This window comes from Rattus norvegicus, chromosome 1 (assembly GCF_036323735.1).
Source record: "Rattus norvegicus strain BN/NHsdMcwi chromosome 1, GRCr8, whole genome shotgun sequence".
NCBI classification, from domain to species: domain Eukaryota; kingdom Metazoa; phylum Chordata; class Mammalia; order Rodentia; family Muridae; genus Rattus; species Rattus norvegicus.
Window position 1 is genome coordinate 256,004,955 of NC_086019.1, and position 23,483 is coordinate 256,028,437.

At 50.4% G+C, this 23,483-nt stretch overlaps 1 protein-coding gene across 3 annotated transcripts in view; it reads left to right on the forward strand.

Moving 5' to 3' along the window:
• The first annotated feature begins 3,057 nt into the window (after positions 1-3,057).
• The window catches only part of Neurl1 (neuralized E3 ubiquitin protein ligase 1), an 86,208-nt gene continuing 65,782 nt past the window's right edge, over positions 3,058-23,483 (forward strand). The window contains exon 1 of one of the 3 annotated variants that reach the window (XM_063265076.1): positions 3,058-3,630. In XM_063265076.1, the coding sequence (XP_063121146.1) occupies positions 3,546-3,630 (85 nt within the window). In that variant the 5' untranslated portion in view covers positions 3,058-3,545. The remainder of the gene's footprint in view (positions 3,631-23,483) is intronic. The other 2 variants (NM_001401624.1, NM_001107605.1) reach the window with 2 other exon arrangements.

The window sequence follows — 23,483 nt, forward strand, 5'->3', positions numbered from 1 at the left end:
CTAGTTTCACTGGAGTCACCCAAATGGTGACTTCCTGTAAGTCTCTTCTCCGTCCTTCCTTCCAGGATAGGGCTGAGCTACCTCCCTGCTGTCTGTAAGCTGCCTGGGTGGTAGTGGTAGAGGGGCTTTAAAATCTGGGGGTTTGACCCAGTGTCCAGAGGAAGGAAGGTTGCTGGTGCATTGTGAGGCTTTGAGGTGGGTTTACCCAGAGTCCCAGCCAGGAAAGGGTTCCTAGAGTCCAGGACAACTTAGAGGGCTATACTTCCCTGGATCAGTGCAGCCACACCCTCCTTCTTTAGGTCCCTGCCTGTTTGCTAAAGACCTATATCCAGTTGACATTTAACTGTGGTGTCCCATCCCCAAGTCCAAGCTCCCCAGAATAAAATATGTGGGGTTAAGGAGGGTCCAAAGGGTTAACCCTGAGAGGCCCTTGTGCAGACAAGTGTAGGGCCTTTCTGTCAGCATGGCCCCTGCCTGACCCTTCACAGCCACACCTGGGTGGCTTCCTTGCTTCAGCGAAGTCTAGCCCCATCTTCCTCCCATGATTTTTTTTTTAACCTTTGAGTCAGGGAAAGTTTTGGTCTCAGCTCCCTGACTTTGTCCCTGATGCTGTGCTGAACAGGGGGTCACAACCTATGCCTCAAGCCACAACCAGCAACTGGTCCTTAATTAAACCAAGCAAGCAGGAAAAGGAGATTTAGTGGATGTGGTCACATTAGGAACCAAGGGACAAAGAGGGTCAAAGAGGGACCAAGAGACCCAGTGTCCCCCATGTCTGTCTTCTGGGGACCTTAAGTGAGATTAAAGTTGAAATAGGGGCCGAGGATACACTAGGGGCCTGCACACCTAAGCAGGTTGTGACCTTCAAGTTCAAAAAAAAAAAAAAACAAAAAAAAAAAAACACGATACCTGTCAGTTTCCTTTGGAGCTCATGGTGCTCTATCAGGAGGGAGCAGTTTGGCCTGCTGGCTTGCCCTAACCCCACCCCCCCACCCCCGCTCGCTCGCTCGCTACCTCCCTCCCTTTCCCTTCCTCCCTCTCTTCTTCCTGTCTCTATGGCCTTCATTTTTCTTCTGCTTTGCCCATAGTGGCTAGCTGTCCTCTCCTTTTGGGGCCTCAGACCCACACCCATCCCCCTACCCAGGCTTCCCAGGACACAGAAGTGGGTTTATTCCAGAAGAATCCAGAGCCTTTCCAGCCACTATCTATAAATCCAAGCCAGAACCCTGCCCTTCACACACACTTCAGGGGGATTAGTCTCCTCTATACAGGGTCCACATATTTATTCTGACTCATAAAATGCCTGAGCTCCGCAGCTGGTGTATGATTCCCCCACCTCTGTGTGTGTGTGTGTGTGTGTGTGTGTGTGTGTGTGTGTGTGTGTGTGTGAGCTGTTAAGAGCCCACAGATTGCTGACAAATGAGTCATCAGTTGGGGGTAAGTGTTGGGAAGACACTGCCCATAAATAAGACACCAGTCCCTGACCTGACCATTCTGTAGCCGGTCAGCACGTGATCCCAGGCATCCCAGAGGCTAGTGGCTGGGGCTGGGGGTGCTGGTTGTCTTTCTTCTCAGACACCAGAACGTACCTCTCAGGTATTTCTAGCTTGCCTTGGAGCCTCTGAAACTTAAGGACGTAATGTGTGGACTCAGAGGAGAGTAGAAGGCAGGACAGGGGACTAAAGGAGATTCAGAGAGGATTTCTAAGGATCACAGTGGGATTTTACTGCTGGCAGGCATGGAGATCCGGTCACTGTACAGATACTTTGAGAATCTGCATGTCCCTTCCCTGGGAGCTAGAACAATGCGGCTGGCCAACTCTCCCCTCTTATTTTCTTATTTTCTTTCAAGAGAAGCAGAATCTAACCAAGCAGAAAAGACTACTTTTAGGCAAAGTCATATAAATGCCGCGAAGAGAATGGGACGACCCCGTGGAGAATGGCGGGGAGAGGCAGAGGTGCTTAACTGGGATGGTCAGGGAGGAGCTGTGCCTAAATACTGAGGACTGGTCCTATGGAGACTTGTAGGAAGGAACTTCCAGAAAAGGATGGATGAGATGCCTGTGTCCCACTCATGATCCAGGACTCTGGATCACAGTTGGGGAAGTCCGATTAGAGAGCAAGGGATGGCCTGAAGAAGCAGCAAGGCTGGTGAAGGTGGGATGGACGGACCGTCTTTTCCCTCGGATACACGGATACACGGGGAGAAAGAACCGCCCGAGAGCCAAGCGGGAGAATGACTTTCTGGTTCCCTCCTGCAGGTTGCAGTGCTGAGCTACACCGATGGGAAGAGTCACGTGAACAGGACTTGTACAGAATGCCCCCTTCTTCGAGGAAGCCACCTTGGTCTACCAGAGGTCATACCCCCTTTCCTGATCTCTTAGTTTTCCAGCTGACGGATTAATTCTGCTTGGAACCCGTATCTCTCCCATGGTTTGTACCTGAGCTGGGTCCCATCAGCTTGGTTCTGGTCTTGTGGTTCTCCGTTCTGGAGCATGCAAAGGCCCTAAGTCAGGGAATGGGTCTGACTGGCGTTCTGATTGGAAGTTCCAACCAGAGCGAAGGGGAGGTGACTGTGTTTCTTATCTCAAGTGTCTTGATCCATTATCCACTCACTCCTGACCATTTTAACCTGTGCCAGGCCCTGTAATCCGTGCCAGGGAGCCTCCATTAGGTCTACCTCGCCACGCCCTGGCATCGGGGCTCCCAGCGTTGTGGCGGTCCTCTTCCTCTTGTTTTCAGGTTCTATGTCCCAGGACAGGAAGACGCTCAACCTCCGAAGCCCCCATCTATTCCTGACCTCAGGTTCCGAGCGGTGCTGCCCCTAACCCCGAGTCCCGCGCGTCTTCGAGAACTTATAGCCAGCGGGAACGCGGCGCGCCCCGGGGCCCACATCTGGTAGTGCGGGCGCGCGCGTGTCACTAAGACGCTCATTCACCGGCGCAGCTGTCGCCATAACAACCGGAGCCCGGGAGTCCTGGCGACGCTAGGGCGGGGGTTGGGGGCGGCGACCTCGGGAGGGACCCGGCGGGAGCGGGGGGCGGTCCACACAGGCCGGGCGCTGCAAGCTCACCCGCGGGCGGGAGGGCGCCACGCACGTCGCCGCGGCCGTCCCCGCGGGCGGGGACCGAGCCCGTCGCCGAGCCTCCGAGCAGCCGCGCGCCGAGCCCCGACTCTATGGCCCGCGGGGAGCGCGCCGCCGCTGCGCCGCCCACCCGCAGCCGGAACCCGAGCTCCAGCACCAGGCAGAGCGCAGCGGCGCGCGCCGCGGGCCGGGGCCCAGGGGCCCGGCCGCCCCGGGCGCGGGGCATGGGAGCCCGGTAACCCGGCGGTGCGAGGACCCCCGCGGCGGGCAGGACCCGCCGAGCGAAGACCGCCAAGCCCAGGGAGAGCCAGAGACAGCGAACCGCCCGCCCCCAGCCGCAGCCCCGCCAGGGCCCTCCCCCGGCGGCGCGCACCCGCGCGCGCACACACTTGCACACCTTTCCTCCGCTTGTGCCCAGCCTCGCCTGGCCCCCGCCGGAGCACCCCAGGGGGGCCGATGCCATGGGTAACAACTTCTCCAGTGTCTCCTCTCTGCAGCGAGGAAACCCCAGCCGTGCGTCGCGGGGCCACCCCCAGAACCTCAAAGGTAAGCTTCGCCGGCCGGGGCGCAGCGGCAGGGAGGGCTACGGCGCAGGTGGAGTGGTGGGCAGAGGTGCGGTTGGGGACGACCGGCAGGTGCCACCTGTTGTGTGCATTTGGACGGCGGGAGAGGCGCTTCTGACGGTGGAGGTGGGCTGCGGTAGCAGCTGACCGGTGCTGACCGTGGAGATGAGGGAGGATGGCGGTCGGTGGGGGTCTGCGCAGGTCTCCCTATCTGCCCGGGCGACGTCACTGGAGTCCCCTCCAGTGATGCTAAGCAGTGAGGAGAGGTGGGAAAGACATTTGCGGGCTGGATAGGGCAGTGTGGAGGGAAACCTAGGTTCTCCAGATGAGCCTCCCAAGAGAGTCACCCTCGTCTGCTTTGCATCTGCCGAGGACTGGGGGAGATCCCGCTGGAAGCACTAGCTGCGTTTCCATCTCTAGAGGGTCTTAGAGATCCGGGACTAAAAGGGCAGGAGCGTGCTCCCGGGGTCTTTTGCGTTGGGTGATCTTTTGCACCGAATGAGTCGGGTTGCTATTTATTTATTTATTTTTAGTGCACCCAAAGACAAACTATCTGATCTGAACCCTAGAAAGAGGGGCAGGGAGCTTCCAAACGGATGGACCTTTATCGGGAAGGTTTGCTATCTATAGCCCACCATCCATCCAGCATCCCCTGGGGGAGGCCCTAGGCTCAGCTCTGGGCCTTCCAGCTTCCAACATGTCTCTGACCTTTGGAAGATGCTGCTCGGTTTCCTAGGCGCCTGAACCCAGCTAATTCTCTCTGGAAAGATAATTGTTTTCATCGTTATCAGAGCCAGGTTGCAGTTAGTTCTAGGGGCACAGTGATAGCTAAAAGTCCCGGGGCTTTCTAGCCAATAGCAACAACAATAAAAAAAAAAAAAAAAAGAAAAAAAGAAAAAAGAAAAAACAAACCCCGAAACATGAAACAAGAAAACTTACTTCCTCAGTCTCCAGGATATGGCTAGGGTAGTAAGAGTGACCTTTAACCCAGAGCCTTGGTGATTGCTAAGAATGTTCACAGGCACCGTTTCAGGGAGCGCAGAGGCTTCTCTGGTTAGTCAGCAGAGCAGCAGTAACCATATCCATTTTATAGATGAGGGGAACTGAGGCTTGTTCCTCGAGTTAGAAACAGTTAGGCTTCAGACCCTAGAGGCTTGGAACTCCTGTTTCTTCCTGATAGGCAGTTAGCTTCAAGATGGAGAAGGGGTGACAGACATACCCCTGCCTGTGTTCTAATCACGTCTTTCATAACTTCTTCTCCACCCTGCTCAGGAAAATCAGCGGGTCTTGGTGGATTTATGGAAATTAATATGGCGGCACACGCACAGGTCCTTTTAGAGTCGTGTTTATTGACCTTGTGATTCCTCACAGAACTGATGGGGGAGGGAAATGGAGATGCAGGTTGTACTTACAGCCATTAGGATGCTCCTGACAGTATCACTTAGACTAGGAAATCAAGCTAAATGCCTGGGAATCATGGTATTGCCTTTTGGGGGAGGATTGTATTTTCAAAGACTCTGATGACTTGGGGAAGTGCTCACAGCATAGGAACGGTGTGTAAAGCTGCGAAGACTTTGTGACCCCCCTCCCCTCTGTGATTCCCATTTTGTTAAAAGGCAAATCGAAAGGAAAAACCAGTGATCACAAATATATAAGAGTCAAGAAGGAACATTTCTTAAAGGTTCTAGGTAATGAATCATATGGGATTTTCCTCCTATTTCATTTATTTATGTTTTCTTTTTAAAAAATGTGTGCAATAAAAATAAATTATTATCTTAAAGTATATATATATTTTTTTCCTTAGGTTCATGATGTTTTATGTTGATGAGTGCTACCCCCTCCCCCTTATTTTTATATCGAGGGCCATCTGTGTAACCAGTGGGTTAGGGGCTATGAGCTGGTGTCTGCTGAGGTCACTAGTGGATGTGCCACTGATGGCAGTGACTCCCCTTTTCCCTGGATCTGTCTGTAGGAAACAGTTAAGTGGTGAGGGATGGGGCCCGAGTCCTTCCTCTGTCCTTGGCTGCCCATGGATGGGATGGGAAGACCCAGTACATTCGTCTGTAGTTGTTGAGAGTTCATGATCACAATGACCCGTATTTCCCAGGAGATGCTATTTCACAGCCCTTCCTATACTGAGCCTCTTAGAGTCTTTCTGCTCCCCCTTCCTTAATGCTCCCTAAGCCTGGATGGAGTGATCACAAATGTCTTATTCAGGGCTGAGCTGTCACCGATTCTCAGCACCCTGTGAAGCCATAGATCTCTGCCTTTAGCACAGATCACCAGAAATATTCTGATTAAGGCAGTGTGGTAACGGTCTAGGAATATAAACATATGTTTGGAAGGTAGGTCAACACTATGTCACTTTGGCAAAACAACAGGACCCCTAGATTCTGTGACCCCACCCACTATGAGCTTTAGAGGGGGTTTACAGAACCAAGTATAGATTCCCTTCTGTGGAGTGGGCCTCAGATCCAAGCATAAAGTTGGTTACTTCTATAACAGTTGTACCACTGTTGCCCAAGTGGGCTGTACCTTGCCTAGCACTTTGGTCTCATTGTTGGTAGGACTCACAGCTATGTAAAAGCACTTGTATCTTTTTTCCCTCAAAGGAGCTTATATAGCACTTCCTGTACTACAGAAGCTTGCGACTAGGGAGGAGGGTTCCAGTTCAGTTCCAGCTTGGCCTCTTTATTTCATGAAGGTGTGTGGTACCTCCAGCAATAGAATCTTAGTGTCTAGTTCTGATGGACAGCCAAGAGGGATGGCAAGAGCTTGTATTGTTTTGGGGACCTCTAAGGTTCCCCGGCCAACTCATAAGGGGTCACCCCACACCTGACACCGTTGGTGTTTGTTTTCTAACCTACAGCTTCAGGAGGAGCTTTTTGAGCAATGTGGGGGAATCTCCCTTCAAACTTAAAAAAGTTTGGTGATAAGATTATGGGTTTCTGGGCTGGAGAGATGGCTCAGAGGTTAAGAGCACTGACTGCTCTTCCAGAGGTCCTGAGTTCAAATCCCAGCAACTACGTGGTGGCTCACAACCATCTGTAATGGAATCTGATGCCCTCTTCTGGTGTGTCTGAAGACAGCTGCAGTGTACTCATATACATAAAATAAATAATTCTTAAAAAATTATAGGTTTCCAATGGCTTTTTCATATCCCCGTTGCGGTAGTTAATCCTGCTGCCCCCTCAATTCCATATACCCTCCCCCTTTCCTACTTCCCCCTCCCCCTTTCTACTTCCCCCTCCCCCTTTCTACTTCCCCCTCCCCCTTTCTACTTCCCCCTCCCCCCCTTCTACTTCCCCCTCCCCCCTTCTACTTCCCCCTCCCCCTTTCTACTTCCCCCTCCCCCTTTCTACTTCCCCCTCCCCCCTTTCTACTTCCCCCTCCCCCTTTCTACTTCCCCCTCCCCCTTTCTACTTCCCCCTCCCCCCTTTCTACTTCCCCCTCCCCCCTTTCTACTTCCCCCTCCCCCCTTTCTACTTCCCCCTCCCCTCTCCACCCCTGGAATTTCTCCTACTTTCTTCCTATTGACGAGAGCGACTGTCCACCTTTCTTAACGAATCCTCTCCCAATGGCCTCGTTCTAGATTTCTGGCCTCCACATCAACTGTAAATTGAACACTCAAAGTTAGAGATATTCCATTATGACCCGCGTGTGAAGAAGATCATTGCTATTTACTTTCCTGGAGCAGGGTTGTCACGGTGTGCTTTTTCCAGTTTTGTCTGTTTAGCTACAGAAGTATTATTTTATAATTATAAATGCCGCCATGGGCTGGGGGCATTACGGCGGAGAGAGCGCTTGCCTAATGTGAGTGAAGGCCTGGATCCAGTCCCCAGTGCTGGTAAATAAACACACGAATACATAGACTGTTGGTGTCAGCATGTGCAGAGGCTGCTTCTACGCACCAGAAAGAGATTGTTAATGAGGAAGGAATCTGTGGGCATCATTTGGATAAATTTCTTTCCTTACAAACGAGAAGAAAAAAAGGGGGAAACAAACGGATTTGACCAATTCCTTAGTAGGTTAGTTTGAAGGGCAAAACTGAGCTCTGTCCTTCATAGGCAGGGGTTGGCTGGGGGCTGGGCAGATTGACCTCGATGTTCAGTGACCACAGCCTGTCCCCCTAAAAGAGACACTGTTTTTCCTCTTGGCTCCATGGAAGCCTAGAGGAGTCCCCAGAAACAGTACCCCTTTTTACCTGACGTTTAGGCTTGTGAGTATTTGTGAGCTCTATGTGTCTTGGTCAGAGGGGTCCCTGTTTCCTGTTCTCAGTCACAGATTTGGTAGCACACACCCGAAATCCTGGCCCTTGGGAGGCTATGACCAGAGGAGTGTGAGTTTGAGGCCTAAGGTAGTGAGACATTGTCAAAGAAGGAAGAAAGGACTGGAGGAGAAGAGGAAGGGGATGGGGAGGGGGAATGGGAAAGGGGGAGAGGAAGGGGGAGAGAGAGAAAGAGGAGAAGCAGAATAAATATGTGAATATTAATGTCCATGAGCACACATCCCTGGATCTGCCAATCCTCTTCAGCCTGACTTCTTGTCCCCGCCCCTCATTTCCCTGTAAGAGAGTGTTTACTCATTGGGGCTGGATGGATGGCTCAGTGGTTAAGAGCACTTGCTGCTTTCTCAGAGGACCAGGGTTTGGTTTCTAGCACCCATGTTGGACAGCTCACAACCACCTCTAACTCCAACTCTGGGGATACAATACTCTCTTTTGGCCTAGTGGGAACCCCCACACTGTGTGGATACACACACACACACACACACACACACACACACACACACACACACACACACGTCAGAATTAAAAGAAAGCCATCACATTTATTCTGTAAGTGCTTGGTTTTCACTGCAGATTTCCTTCCCTCCATGTCAACACTACTGTGGGCATCTTCTGGTAGATCTGGTAGATTAGGGGCTGTCCAGAATTCTATTCTAATCATCTTGGTTTGGACTCAGGATTGTGATTCTGGCTGCCCCATCCAATGTTCTGCATTAGGCCAGCATCCAGCTGTGATTTTAGCAATGCCCATTTAGAAATCCAGTGGGGGTAGAGGGACCGATTTCCTTTCTTCCCCTCTGTTGCAGCCCTGTTGGTTCCTCATCACTTTAATTAAAACAGCTGCCGGGACCTGTCATCATAGGGAGATATCAGACTGTTCTGCCTGTCAGACTGATGTGAAGTGGGTTTCACTTTTACCTTTCAGGGGTAGACTTTGGCTTTTCCTGGAGACCCTCTACTGATAATCCCCTCTAGGTCGGAAGAGCATGGATCTAGGAGCACATCGGAAGCCAGGTGTAGCTCTGGGCTCAGGACCAACCAACAGTGCCCGAGGAGATGTGCGCTGGGCTCAGAGGTTGAGGTCAATGCCCTTGACATCTTAGGCTGAAGATCCTGGAGAAGCAAGGTGGAAGGAGGAGGGAGACACACGTTTGGATGGTCGGGTTGTTGAAAGCCCAGGTCTGTGTGCCACAGTCAGAGAGGTCAGAGATGGGAGGGCACATCATGGAAGGTTTGAGCCGGGAATGGGTGGGACCGTAGAAAGTGAATGGCACAGGATGAATCGGAACGCTGTGGTGTGTGGGCAGGGACAGGGCACGACCTAGAGAAAGAGAACATGTGTGCTGTATATTCTCAGTGAGCAGAGCTCAGTGACTGGAGGGAATTCGTGTTTCATGCGGAAAAACACAGGAGAATAAGATCTTCCTCCTCTCTGGCTCTTTTAAAGTGCTTTACCGTTTCCTGCTGAGTGTGGAGGAACAGACCGTAAAAGAAAGATTTGGGGAGAAGTTACTCAGCCCAGTGGTCACCCATGGATGGAGAGTGGGTGGGCCACCTCCTACCTTCTAAAGGATCCATTGTAATAAAATTTACATGGTGTGAAATTTGCTGTCTTAATGCATGCAATTTCGAGGCATTTACACTGCTGTATAATAACTACTTCTGACCCATTCCAGAATGTTTTCATTGCCTCAAAAGGAAACCTTGTGACGTTAAGCAGCTACTTTTGTTGCCCCTGTTCCTTGGCAACCACCAGTCTATTTCCTGTCTCTAGGAACCTGCCTTACTCGGACATTTCACATAAAAGGAATCCTAGAATAGTGGGGCACTTTTTGTTGGCTCCTTCAACTTAATATTTTCAAGCTTCATTGACAATGTAATATGTCTCTTTTTAAAATCAAGTAATAATATTCCATTGCATGCATAAGCCACATCAGGATCATCTATTCATCGGTTGATGGCCACTTGAGTTGTTTCCCACATTTGATTATTATGAGTAAGGATACTGTGAACGTTTCTTTTAAAAATGATCAATCTTTTAATTGTTCTTATATGTTTGCCTGTGTGTAAGCATATACACCATGCACATGCCAAGTGCCTGAGAAGGCCAGAGGGTGTCAGACCTCCTGGAACGGGAGTTCCGATGGTGGTGAACTACATGTGGGTGCCGGAAACCAAGCTTGGGTCCTCTGCAAGGGCAGCAAGTGCTCTTGACCACAGAGCCATGCTCCAGCTCCTGAGTATAGGCATTGTGGTTCAATGTTCTTCCGGGCTGTATGGACTGGCCATCTTTTAAAACATAATACTTACTGACTTGGTCCCCTCACTGAGTACTGGTTATGGCAGTGGCAAGGAGGTTGTTCCCCGTCTCCCAATCTCTGATGCTAGCTAGGCACTTGGGTTTCCTTTCCACGAAGGCTGAGACTCTTGGTGGCTGAGGGAGGAGCCCCCGAAGCCCAGCTAAGGAGTCTGGATTCTGAGTCTGAGGGGAAAAATTGCTGGAGGATCTTTAGCTTCTTCCCTGCCTCTGGATGTAGGGTAGAGGGTGGGGCTCCCTGGACCAAGTCGTAGCCAGCTTTGTGCCTTGTGTCCCAGCTGCTATTGCCTTGATATAGGTCCTTATACCAGTAACTGTGATGGGTGCTTGTTTGTTTCTTTGTTATGAGAGAGACAGAGTCTCATGTAGAGCAGGCTGGCTTCCACCTTGTTATGTAGCTGAGGATGGCCATGAACTTTTGACCCTCCTGCTTTGCTGTGTTTTGTTTGCTTGTTTTTCCATAATTGTGTGTGTGTGTGTGTGTGTGAGAGAGAGAGAGAGAGAGAGAGAGAGACAGAGACAGAGAGAGAGAGAGAGAGAGAGAGAGAGGAGAGACAGAAGAAGACAGAGAAAGACAGAGAGAGACAGAGGCAGAGAGACAGAGAGAGACAGGGAGATTATGTCAGTTTTATTTGAACATATGGGTTCTGGGGATCCAACTCATGTTGTCAGGCTTGGTGGCAGGCAACTTTGCCTGCTAAGCCATCTCACCTGCCCCTGTATGCTTTAAGAGAAGGTCTCATCCTGTAGCCTTGGCTACAGGATTGGCACGGAATTCACTCTGAAGCCTAGGCTGCCCTGAAACTCACGACAGTTCTCCTGCCATAGCCCTTTGAGTCCTGAGATTGCAGGTGTGCACCGTCATGCCTGGCTTAGCCGCCATCTTCACTCCCGCCTGTGTCTTGAGAGTGACTGCACTGTTATCCTTCATTGGCCCTCCCCCCATCCTCAGTGGCTGCCACAGCCGTAATCAGATAATCAAAGCTTCCATTCAGCCAACGCAGACATTTCCACGACTCCGTCTGGGCTTCTTCCTTAGTTGCCATGACGTCTGCAGACGTCGTGAGCTCATCCACCCCTAGCTGCAGTACAGAGGCTGGGGTGCACGGTGGCCTCCTTAGTCACCCTAGGATGTCAGAGATGTCAGGGTAGCTCCTACCTCCTCTGTCAGTGTTCGATTCAGTGTTACCTTTGAACCCTGCTTGCTAATTGCCGTAGTAATATTTACAAGAGCAGCCATATGTTGGGTGGTTACTGTGTGCCCAGTACTTACTATGTAGATTTTTCCCATCAACATCCTCCTGACAATATACCAAGGCATTTTATAGATGGAGAGAGAGAGGCTGAGAGAAGTTGAGTAACCTCTCCTAGGTCTGCTAGAAATAAACAGAAGGGCAGGGGAGGCGGCCCAGCAGGCATCTATGCTGTCAAACCTGGTGACTTGAATTCAATCTCCAGAATTCACATTGTGAGGGAGAGACCCCACCCCTCTGTGCTGTCTTCTGGCCTTCACACCGTGCTGTGGCATACCCTCCTATGGATAAATAAATGTAATAATAATTAATAATAATAATAATAATAATAATAATAATTAAAGTGCACAGTGGCATGCCTTTAATCCCAGCACTCAGGAGGCAGACGATGGCAGATCTTTGAGATTGAGGCCAGCCAGTGCGCCATAGCGAGAACCCATTGGGGACTGTAGGGAAGAAGTGAATGGAGCTGGAATTCAAACCCGGGATCTTGGAGTTTGCAACTTGTCTTAGTGACTGTCCTATTGCCGTGAAGAGATACTACAACCAGGGCAGCTCTTGTAAAAGAAAGCATTTATTTGGAGAGTGCTTACCATTTCCCAGGTTTCATCCATTATCATCATGGTAGAGAGCGGGCAGGCAAGCACTGGAGCTACCTGAGAGCTACATCCTGACCTGGGGGTGGGGTGGGGGCAGGGAGACCGAGACAGACCAAGAGAGACTGAGACTGGTCGTGGCACGGGCTTTTGGAGCCTCAAAGCCCATGCCCAGTGACACACTTCCTTCAGAGACACACCTACTCCAACAAGGCCACACCTCCTAACCCTTCTCCAACAGTGCCACACCATGGTAAGCATTCAAATATATGAGCTTACGAGGGTCATTCTTATGCAAGCCATCCCACTACTGTAACTACTATCCTGTCTTGACTTGTTTTTTTTTGTTTGTTTGTTTGTTTTCTTTTTTCTTCTTCAGTTGTAGAAAAGAGACAAGCAGAGCCCCAGAGGGAGAAAAGAATGTACAAGGCCCAATCCAGAGCTCCCTCCCTTGGTTAGTCAAAGGACATCAAAGATGGCTTGGCTAGTCCAGCATTCCCCACCTCTGGCCCCCTCATAACTTCCCCAGTGACTTTGGTTCCCAGCAGCCATGCGGGCAGCTCATGACCACTGTAACTCTAGCGTAAGTGTTCTGATAGTCTTCATGCCTTCACAGGCAGTATATAGTTGAACAGAGACACATAAACAATGTTTTACAATGAATCTCTTTCTTAGGCACCTTCAATAGAGATGAATTCATTCACTCTCCCAATAAATGTAAAGCTGGTGTTTTCTCCTCAGAATTTCTGCCCTGGGGCATGAAGGTCATAAGGGAGAAGACTGGCCTTGGAGGTATTTCTCCTTACTAGGACATCCCCCTGTTCCTGATCTGCCCAGGCAACCAATACCAATACATAACAGAATGCTACTGCTGAAGGCTTGGCCTGCAACAATGTGTCTCTCACACTTCTGAAGGCTGGCAGTTTATACTGGGATAGGTTCTGGTCAGAGCCCTTTTCTTGTCTCCCACAAGCTTCCTTCTTTTAGGCTTCTCCACTGACCTTTCCTTGGTGTGTACCCATCATTTTCTTACAAGGCTACTGACCTACAGCAGGTGACAGGGACTCTCATAGTTCGCACTTTGAGACCATCCATTGGTTTTACAGAGCCCAGGAGCGAGGAGAGATAGGCAGAGGCAGAACAGACGGAGGAGAGGGGGAGGGGACCAGGATCTGGGCACTGCGTAGCGGATGCCAGGGTTGCCTTCACCCTGGTGTGCAGCTCTCTGGGGCTGTTTCCTGTTAATCTGCAATTACCTCATGCTTGGACCTACACACCCAGAGGCTAGAGGCTGAGGGCCTGCTTCTTGCTGAACTGGTTGCTTTGGCAACCCTGGGCAGGATGCAAGTCTCCTTGGTAACATCTGGGAAACCTACTTCAGGGACAGAGGGACATGGGCCAGACCGTTGAGACCGGCAGATCTACAAGGAAGGTAAGGCTTTGGGGATAGGCTAGGCTGTCTCTTAGCCATTTCTTTGTCAGTCGAGACTCCAGACGTCCTGTAGGCCTGGCTTATCAGGAGTCATTACCCAAATCCTGCTGGTTCAGAAAATGGCCAAGCATTGATAATTTTAGGATCCCCCTCATTGTGAGATGAGGCTGGGTACCTTAAGAAAAAAGGATTAGGTAGGTATCTCTGAGAGGCAGGCAGGTGGCCTGGCTGTCTTTGTTCTAGCCACAGTTTGGGGTGGTGGGGCTCTGTGAGTAGGTAAGAGGTGGCTTCCTGGGATGCTCTGATGGGGAGGACCATTTAAGAAACACACACTAGGCCCCAGAAGTGGCCAGCACTTCCCTAGGGCACAGCACTGTACTAAATAGATTGGGGTTATCCACCGTGGAGCTGGTGGGAAGCAGACAGAAACCCAAACGACAAACGAACGGATGAAAATGAAGTCAGAATACGAATGTCGCTGACGGTCCAGGGACCTGTGTGACATGTAGACTCACTCAACTAACTCAACTGTTTGAACTTTAAAAACGTTGTTGGGTTTTATTTGATCGTACATGTACCTACACAGGAATACAGGCACAAGCGGGGACCAGGCCACAATTTGGGGGAGAACTCTCTCCTTCTACCGTACCGATCCTGGGGATTGAACTTGGATCGTTAAGTTTGGCAGCAGCTTCTACCTACTCACCCACCCCCTGTCTGAACTCTTTGGGTGATCATCGACATGTATTTTAGGAATGATTTTTAACACTTTGACAGACGGATAAACTGAGGCTTAGATGGGTTACGTGCCAAAGGTCACATGGTTGGCGTCCAGTAGAGCTGGTAGGATTCTAACGGAGATGTGTTTGACTTTAAGTTTTAAAAGAGTATAACTCAGTCGGTGAAGTGCTTGCTTCGTATGCTCACAGCCCTGGGTTAATGCTCTGATGTGTGCTTGTGACAAGGACCTGGGTGGCAGAGGAAGGCGCATCAGGAACCCAAGGTTATTCTTGGCTAAATAGTGAATTCTAGGCCAGCCTGGGCTACACGAGACCTGATGTCAACAAATAAACAAAAAGAATGAAACAATAAAAAAAAAAAAAAGGAAAAACCCTTTAAGTCTGGCGTGGTGATGTATGGCTATAACCCTATCACTCGGGAGACTGGGAAGAAAGATCTTGAGTTTGAGGATATCCTGGGCTACATAGCAAGGCCCTGTTAAAAGAGCAAACAGGTAACCAACAAAGCATGGAATGGAAGAGATTTCCTTAAACAAAAGTTTTCTACCTTTCCACAGTTCACCAGTCTGCTGGGGATCCAGCCGCCTTCAGTGGACTGTCAATCAACAATCAAGAGACCGCCCCCAGACATGCTCACTTTCCGTCTGAGGGAGGCAGTTCTTCCGCTGAGGTTCCCTCTTCCCCAGAGATCACAAAGGCCATCCATCCAGTTTTCCTAATTCTTTCCCTCATGGTTGCTGGCAATTGAATCGGGTCTTGCCACATTCTAGACAAATGCTATACCACTTGATGACACTCCTGTCCCCAGTTACTCTATCATTGGCATCTCCCATTAATGCAGAACATTTGTGACAGTGACAGCTCTGACACCGTGTTACTAATGTCTGTAGTTATTTAGATTTTCCTCAGTTTACCCTAATGCCCGTTCTTGGAGAGCATGTTATAGTTGTGGTGAGCGGAAGCTGGTCAGGCATTTATTTGGAGACTTCCTGGGATGTGTCTGCTGTTCCCATCAGGGTTAGATTACAGCTGTGGGCTTGGAGAGAAAGGCCCTAAAAGATAAAATGTCATTTTTACCATGTTATATACCTGACTCTGGATGGCTGGGTCTTATGACATCGAAGCTGTAGAAACAAGGTCAACGAGAGGAAGGCTCCGACCCCGTGACTTTCAGCCCAAGTCGGAGCAACACAGCTGTGATCAAGAGGGACCCACGCAAATGTGGGGTCAGCGTGTCTCTCGTAACTGAGTACTAGGCCAGCTTGAGCGATGGGGCGAGGCCCTGTCTAGCAAAAGTATGAGGGTGTGTCTCAGTGGTGGAGTGCTAGCCTAGCATTCGTGGGACCTAGGGACGGACCTAGGTTTGATTTCTAGCACCACAGAAAAGCAAAGCAAAACAAAGCGGAACCCAGGTGTGGAGAGGGGAGGAGCTGATCACCGTTGTTTGTTGATTGGCAGAGAGAAGGAACCAATCACCACTGCTTGTTGAATGGCAGAGAGAAGTAAGCTTTTGTTGACTTTTCTGGGCTGTGCCAACACTCGGTAATTGTCTGTTGGCCACAGGCAAGGCCTGCAAAGATGTTTTCCTTTTGCACAAGAACTTTCCCTTGAGGTCTGCGGGCTGGTGGATGGGCTGTCTCACATAATCTGACCTCATAGTTTGGTTTGTGTCTTACTGAGACTAAGGGACTGTAGGTATTAGAGTTGCCAAGAAAGCCTGAGGGCTCAGTAGAAGAAACACCTAACCAATCCCAGTGGGCAATAAACCGAGTAAATGCTGAATTATGATCTCGTGCAAAAACATTTAAAAATGGTCTCCACAGCCACATGTGAACTTCGGAGAATCTGGTCAAGTCTTGAGGCAGCAGATGAGACAGACAGGACATGAAGACAGTGATGCAAAGCCTTTTTTATTCTATCCTACTGATTCATCAGATATATGTGGGCAAAGCCTTTTATTCTGTTCTACTGATTCATCAGATATATGTGGGCCCGGCCAAGAGTCAGGGGTTTCAGCAAAAGTGGACTTTGGGTTCATACAAAGTAACCAGGAGAATCTGTTATCATAGTTCACACCATGGGTGCTTCCCGAAGTAAGGCTTGAGACATGGCTGAAGGTACTCGCAGAGGCCAGAGTAGGGAATGGATTCCTCAGAGCTGCGCTGGGGAACAAATCCCAGTCCTTTGCAAGACCCACAAGTGCTCTTAACTTCTGAGCTGTCTCCCCAGCTCCCCCTTTAGTAATTTTAAATAAAATTTTGTTTTGTTTTTGGGAAGGGGAGAGGAAGAGAGGTGGTGGCAGAGAGGGAGGGGGAGAGGGGAGGGGTGAGGAGAGGAGAGGAGAGAGGAGAGAGAGGTTGAGATTGGTTATGAAGGAGATTGGTTATAAAGGGACTCTGGGTCCTTACTGTGGCCATCAGAATTCTCTAGAGGAAAGAATGAATATATATTTTAAAGGATGTTTATTGGTTTGCCTAGCAGGATTAGGCCAGAATATCCAACGGCGGCCACAGGCATGTTGAAGAGGATGAGGCCCTGTAGCTTCTCAGTCCATCAGTCTGGATAGGTCAGTCATCCCACTCCGGCGCTGAAGGTCTGCGCTATTCCAGGAGAGCTGCTGTCAAAGAACCCAGGTCCTGATGTAGACAGCAGATGCAGCTATGGGACAGACAAGTTCCCTAGTAGGAGGCGGAGGCAGGAAGGTTTTGTGTGAGGACCTCCTTTTATCTGGGCTAACAAGCAGAAGGTGCTGCTACTCTGAGGGAAGGCCAGATGTCTCTGTTCACTTAACCCTTCCTTGAGATGTCCTCCCAAACCGTCCTAGAGATGGAGCTGTCCATCAGAACTGACCATCACACTTATCAAAGGGCCTTTGAGGGTAACCAGAATTTATTTTCCTTCCTCTTGTGCTACCTGACTTGACGCTGCTGCCGACACATGCTCTCAAGTCATTCGTTGCTCCATCACTAAGTTTGTCCTTGAGGGCCTGGCTCAAGCAGTGTTTGTCAGTTTTGCCATTGCAAAGGTAATGCTAACTCCCTCTATTCATGCTCTCTGGAAGGAAGTAACCAGCCCTTCCACCACTAGGGGCAGGAGTAACGCTTCATCTCCTCTGGAGCCCGGATGACTGGGTTTGGGGCCCGAGCCCCTCTGCCTGGCCCAACTATCCCTTTGATTAGTCAGTCAAGGCCATTGTGTCTGCATAAAGACAGTGCAAGCCGTGGGTGTTGTCCTGTGCGTTTGACCTGTGCGTTGGCTCGGGAGGGGCCAACCTCGTGTCTCCAGAGAGAGCAGTGGGCATGCTGGACATGGTGCTGTCCCTGTGTCGTCCTTGGTACCTGCGTATTGAAGACCACAGGTTATCCTGTCAGTCAGGAACTCGGAGCTAGTCGTGGAGTGATGCAGCAAAGGCTCAGGGAGATCTCAGGTACCCTGCACTGAAGAGAGGGCCAAGCCCAGGGAAAATTGGGAGAGAGACTGCTGATTACCGAGGGACTGAGTCAGGCCAGAGGCGTCTGTCTAGTGCTCCTGGTCAAGGAACTCCCCATAAAAAAGTCACTCAACGTCCACTTTCTTGTCTCAGCGCTCTCACAGTCTGTCTGTCCTTGCAGGTAGTGTGCCGGATGCCTGTGGGGAGTAAAGTAGAAAGAGCAAGGGAGGCCTCTTCCTGAGGTGGAGGAAGGGAGGGAAGGCTGTTACAGATTTACCTGGATGGCCGATTTTGTTTCTTTGTTGTCTGTTTTAGGCCTGCCGCCCCACCCCCACCCCCCAGATACCATCCCAACTACTCCAGAGGTCGGAGTAAGGACAGAACATGGAGACCATTGCCAGCCCCCCTCTCCCCCTCTTCCCCAGCATCTGCTGCGAGGCGACTCATGGTCTCTAGGGGTAGCCAGCCATTCTGGAGTGTCTCTAAGGGGAGTGACACAGCTCTCCTGTGACAAGGGAGGAGCACTTTGCTCCAGGCAGAGCCAAGGAGACCTAGTTTAATCATTTCGTGAGCTGTGCCATCCGGAGTTGGGTGTGGTGCCACTGTGGAGAATGGAGGAGCGGGTGTGGCGCCGTCCTCTGGAGGGAGATCTATAGGTGTCATGACAGGTGGAGGGCCAGTGAATATGGACTTCAGTCCTCAGAACCAGTTGAGACTGTCTTACTCACCCTGCTTTCTCAGTCCAGGACTCTAGACAGAGAGAGGAAGCTATTTCCCTGGAGGAGGTGGGTCCTAGAACCTTCTCATACTCTCTATGAGCACATTGCCCGTAAAGTCCAAACTCTGAGCCTTGTTCTAAGCTCACCCTAAACCCCTCTTGTATGTGTGTGTATGTGTGTATGTGTGTGTATGTGTGTATGTGTGTATGTGTGTATGTGTGCGTATGTGTGTGTATATGTGTGTGTATGTGTATGTGTGTGTATATATGTGTGTGTGCTGGTATGTAAACATGTGTGCAGGTGCTGGAGTTGGGTGTCAGATTCTCTGGAGCTGGACTTACAGGCAGTTTTGAGATGTCTGACGTGAAGGCTGGGAGCCAAATCCCAGCCTGAGCTGTCTCTCCAGCCTTAAGAAAGGACCTCTTCCTGTTTCACAGTGCTTGGAATGTTTTTCAGCTTCCAGGGACAAGAGAGGACCTGGGACAACCCTCTCCCACTCCCCCACTCAAGTCCTACATCAGTCTTCCGTTGCTATGCAAAATACTGAACAAAAGTAGCATATTGGGACAAAGACTCATTCCAGGTTAGTTTCTCAAGTCTCAGTTCACAGTCCCTGGCTGTGGTGAGGCAGGGCTATGTGGCAGGGTCAAGTGGTACAGAGCAAAGCAGTTCACCTATAGTGAGCAGGAAGCAGGGAGTATGAGAAGGTTCTGGGACCCACTTCCTCCAGGGAAGATCCACCCCCTAATATCCCAGTCAACATCAATGGTTTGATTCATTGACAAAGTTTGAGCCTTCGTGGTCTAGCCACTTCAGCAGACCTACCAGCTAAGAACCAGGCCTTCAACATGTGAACCCATGAGAGGCATTTAAATCATTTCCAAACTGTAACAGATTCTATGCACATAGAATAAGGTGCAGAGGCTGGGGCTGAGCAGGCCTGCCTGGTATCTAGACTCTGGTCTAGACTGAGGGGAGGAGAGGGCCAGGACAAACACAAGCAACCACAGTGTCATTCACATGAAAGTTTCCCCATCAGAGAGCAACCTACCTGGAAACTAGGGCTCTATTATCACAAGAGTATCCTGTCTCCTTAGCTGGAAAAGGAGAAGAAACCTGTCTGAGGGAGAATGGGCTTCTTCATCAGAGCCCCACATTGAAGTTATGTTAGAGAAACAATGAAAAGTCTGATAGAGAAACAGACTTGAGGGTATGTACTTTTAATCCCAGCACTGGGAAGCAGAATTAGACACCTCTAAGTTCCAGGCTAGCCTGATCTATAAAACAAGTTCCAGGACAGTCAGGGCTAAAGTGTCCTGTCTGGGGGTTGGGGTTTGGGGGAGAAAGAGAGAGTGGGAAAGAAAGAAAACAAAATAAAACAAATATATAGTCAGGTATGATGGTATACACTTGTAATTCCAGGACACAGGAGGACCATGTATACAGGGCTAGCTTGGGCTACATAGCAGCATTCATTTTTCCCCCCTCTTTCTGTCTCAAAAACAAAACAAATAAACTAAATAAACTAAACTAAATAAAAATAGAACAAGACCAAAAAAGAAAGAAACCATAATTGGTTGGGTTGGGTCTTGAGGCATTGAACTAACCAGAGCTTGTTCTGAGAGGAGAGGCTAGCAAGTAACAAAATTCAGTTCCTGGAGTCTAGGGTTCCATTTCCGGGTGAAGGTGCCATTTTTGCAGGCAAGATTCTAGGTTGGTGCTGGGGTTGCCAGTGTGTGTGTAGGTCTAGGTGAGGACCCACTCCTGGGTCCCACACTGGGTGAGGACCCACTCCTGGAGGGTCTCCTCGTAAGTGTCCTCATTGAGTTCTATGGACAGACATCCGTTCGAGCTCAGGATTTTACCGTTGGGTTGAGGCCCCCTTTCTGGACTTGGGACTTGGTTAGCAGGCCTTGGGGTGAGGAGATTTATTTTCCAGAGGAGACTTCCTGGGGCCATCAGCAGATGAAGGGGCCAGTAGAGTCCTGAGAAGATATTCCTGGCTTCTCCACTCTGCTTGGGTCTAAGACCCCAGCTAAGTCATTTTCAGCTCTAGGCCTCTGGGTATTAGCTTTGTCCAAGCAGTCAGACTGTCTCACACAGCACCATCTACACTCACTTGAGCCTTCCAAAATGACACTAAGGGTGTGTGCCTTATAGGCACCGTGGGCCATTGCTCTGAGTCAAATCCATGATGACAGTACTGAAGCCGCCCCAGGCACTGCCAGCTCGGTCCAATTAATGCCGATTGGATCCTAACTTGTGCTGAATAGCCCCTGGGGAGAGGGAGCACTCACTGAATAGGATATGCTAAGCCTGAGTTTGTATAGCTCATGAGAGCCATCCAAAGCCAGGCCAGGCTAGTGGGGCCAACAGCTCTGCTTCTTAGGGCCTGGTTTTTCTCTGCCCACAACTGTGAATGAGAATGGTTTAAGCCATGCTCGAAGGGGCCTGACTGTCTTGTGGCTGGGGTATAGAGGGATTGGCTCTTTGCCTTGGCTGGCCTGGCCCCCGGGTGAGAAAAAGCAGGGTCTACACAGGGTCATTCCTCCTCTCTCTCCCACAACCTCCAGTGTGGGACCCTCGCTCAGAGAGCCGAAGCTGTTGCAAGGGAAACATTCTGTTCCATGTGTCCTGGGCTCTCAGCTTTGTGAAGCCTCTTTTTCCTTTCTGGGTCTTGTTCGGGAACCCTGCAGATGGGTCTAAGATGTGGTCTATGGGCTGCCTGCAGCCAAGGTTCATAGTGAATGTGGCCTGACATAATATTTTAAGTTAGGGAAAATTTATGGTTTTTTGTTTTTTGTTTTTATTTCCGTGTAGCTATGGCTGTCCTGGAACTCACTCTGTAGACCAGACTATCCTTGATCTCACAGAGATCATGGGCCTCTGCCTCCCTAGTACTGGGATAAGAGGTGGAGGCTACCACTTTTTCTTTTCTTTTTTTATTACTCAACTGCATTGTTGTCAAGTGCAAACATTGTAGAGAAAGTGTCGCCATGCAACATGTCAGTAAGAGGCATGTGGTCTTGGCTTTATTTCCTGGTTGCCTCCTGGGAACCCTCTTAGCTCCCTGTACCTAATTGCTGGGTCAGCCGCTGCCTGCTGCCCACAGGTTTCGAGTTGGGGGTCCTGACTTTGCCACCCAGCTCTCACCCATCTTTTCTGCACAAAGACCTTCATGACTGTGGCTGGGACACTCAAGGCTCCTGAGAAGGGCAGCCTCTCTGCTAGCAAATCTGCCCCCGGGGTGTGGGCTCACTTTGTCTAGGTCTTCAGAGAGACCCCCTCTAGCTCAACTCCCTGGGCCTGACCAAGGAGCCTGAGAGGTCTGGGGTGTTTCTGGAATGTGGGAATCCATTCTAGTTGCTCACCTCTTCAAAAGCTCATGGGCCCCTGGAACTCCCTGAGGATTGAGGATGTGACGGGTAGGGCTGGGTCAGGCGGTCACAGCAGCCAGACAGTGTGAGAAGGGAAGGCGATATTGAGTATCAGCCGGGCTGGAGGCACAGGCTCAGAAGTGCCTAAGAGGCTTAACTTCCACAGTCTGGCTCCTCGTTTGAGCTAATGCCTTGTTAATAATCAAAGCACAACACATCTTGGCCATCCGTCTGTCATCCTCTGACACTTGCCTCAGGTCTCCTCTCAGTTCCGCTCCTTTGAAGAGCTGCCTCTGACCAGTGGGGCTGAGTTAGATGGCCTTGCTGTCCCCCCTCATTATTGTCCTATGTTCCGGATTCCCCGTCTGAGCACTGAGCACACTAGTAGTCAGGACCTGCTTGCTTGCTGGTGGCTTTTACTGCCTCTGTCACTTAATGCTGATGGCCATCTCCAGGGCCCCGCACTCCAGAGGGAATTTAACCTGTTTTGAAATGAATTTGAGAATGGGTTGATCTAGGGAAAGTCAAACCTTCAGGCTGTCCCTGTTTGGTGGCTGTTCTCCTTTACCTCACCCTCCCCGCCTTCCTTCCTCTTTTCCCTCTTCCTCCTTCTCACCAGGGATGGAACCCAGGGTCCTCTGTATGCGGGGTAAGAGTTCCATCCCTGAGTTGCACCCCCCCATCTCTACTTTGTTGCAATGACCTTTCCTGAATACCAGACCCTGGGACTGAGTTACTTGATGACAGAACAGATTCTTTACGGTCTCAGCCTGTGCACCAGGGTCTGGACACTGGGCTCATGTCCTCACCCTCATAGAGTTGGTTGCTATAGATCACTGAGGTAGAGGTCAAAGGTTGGAGAAAGGGAGAGGGTAGACAGGCCGAGAGAAGGGTAGGAGGGCTGCCCAGAGTTAAAATGTGTTTTTATTTATTGGAGTCTGTATTGTGTAGCCCAGGCTGGCCTTGTTCTAGCTGTGTCTCTGAGGGTGACCTTGAACTCCTGCCTTTCTTTAGCTCCTGAGTGCTGGGATCACAGCTGTCTCCCCACACCCAGTGAGTGCAGAGCTGAGGATGGGTGGACCCCGGTGCTGTGTTTATCTTTGTCTATTGTCAACGGAACTGTATTTTCAGCCCCTTGTTTGTCTTTCGGGAGACTTATGTAGCTCTGGCTGGCCTGGTGCTCATTCTGTAGACCAGGATGGTCTCTAACTTATGGTGGCCTTCCTGCCTCTTCCTCCTGAGTGCTAGTGTTGCAGGAGTGTGCCAAAAGGCCCAGGTGAAGAATTCGTTTTGAACGGTGGTAAAGTTTGGTAGACACAGCAGGGCTTTGCCTTGGTGTGGACCGGGAACTGAAGGAGGAGTCTAGCCACAGTGTGGGGCCTGAATCAGAGGATTCCAGTGCTGTAGGAATCACTGGTCCTCACTCCCCTGTCTGCACACAAGTAGCTTTGGGCAGGCCACATCCCCACCCCCCTCCACACACACACTTAGGGTTGGTGTATTCACCTCTAAGATAGAATGGTGATGCTTGCCCTCAAGCCGTGAGACCCAGTGGCCAGGCCTGGGAGCAGCGGGCCAATGGGGCGTGGCTTGCAGGTGGGTATGGACAAAGCAGGAAGTCATCTCGCTTCAGGCGGCTGTGTTTGGTAAATAATTAAATGCTCATCTCAGGCAAGCTGTGTCC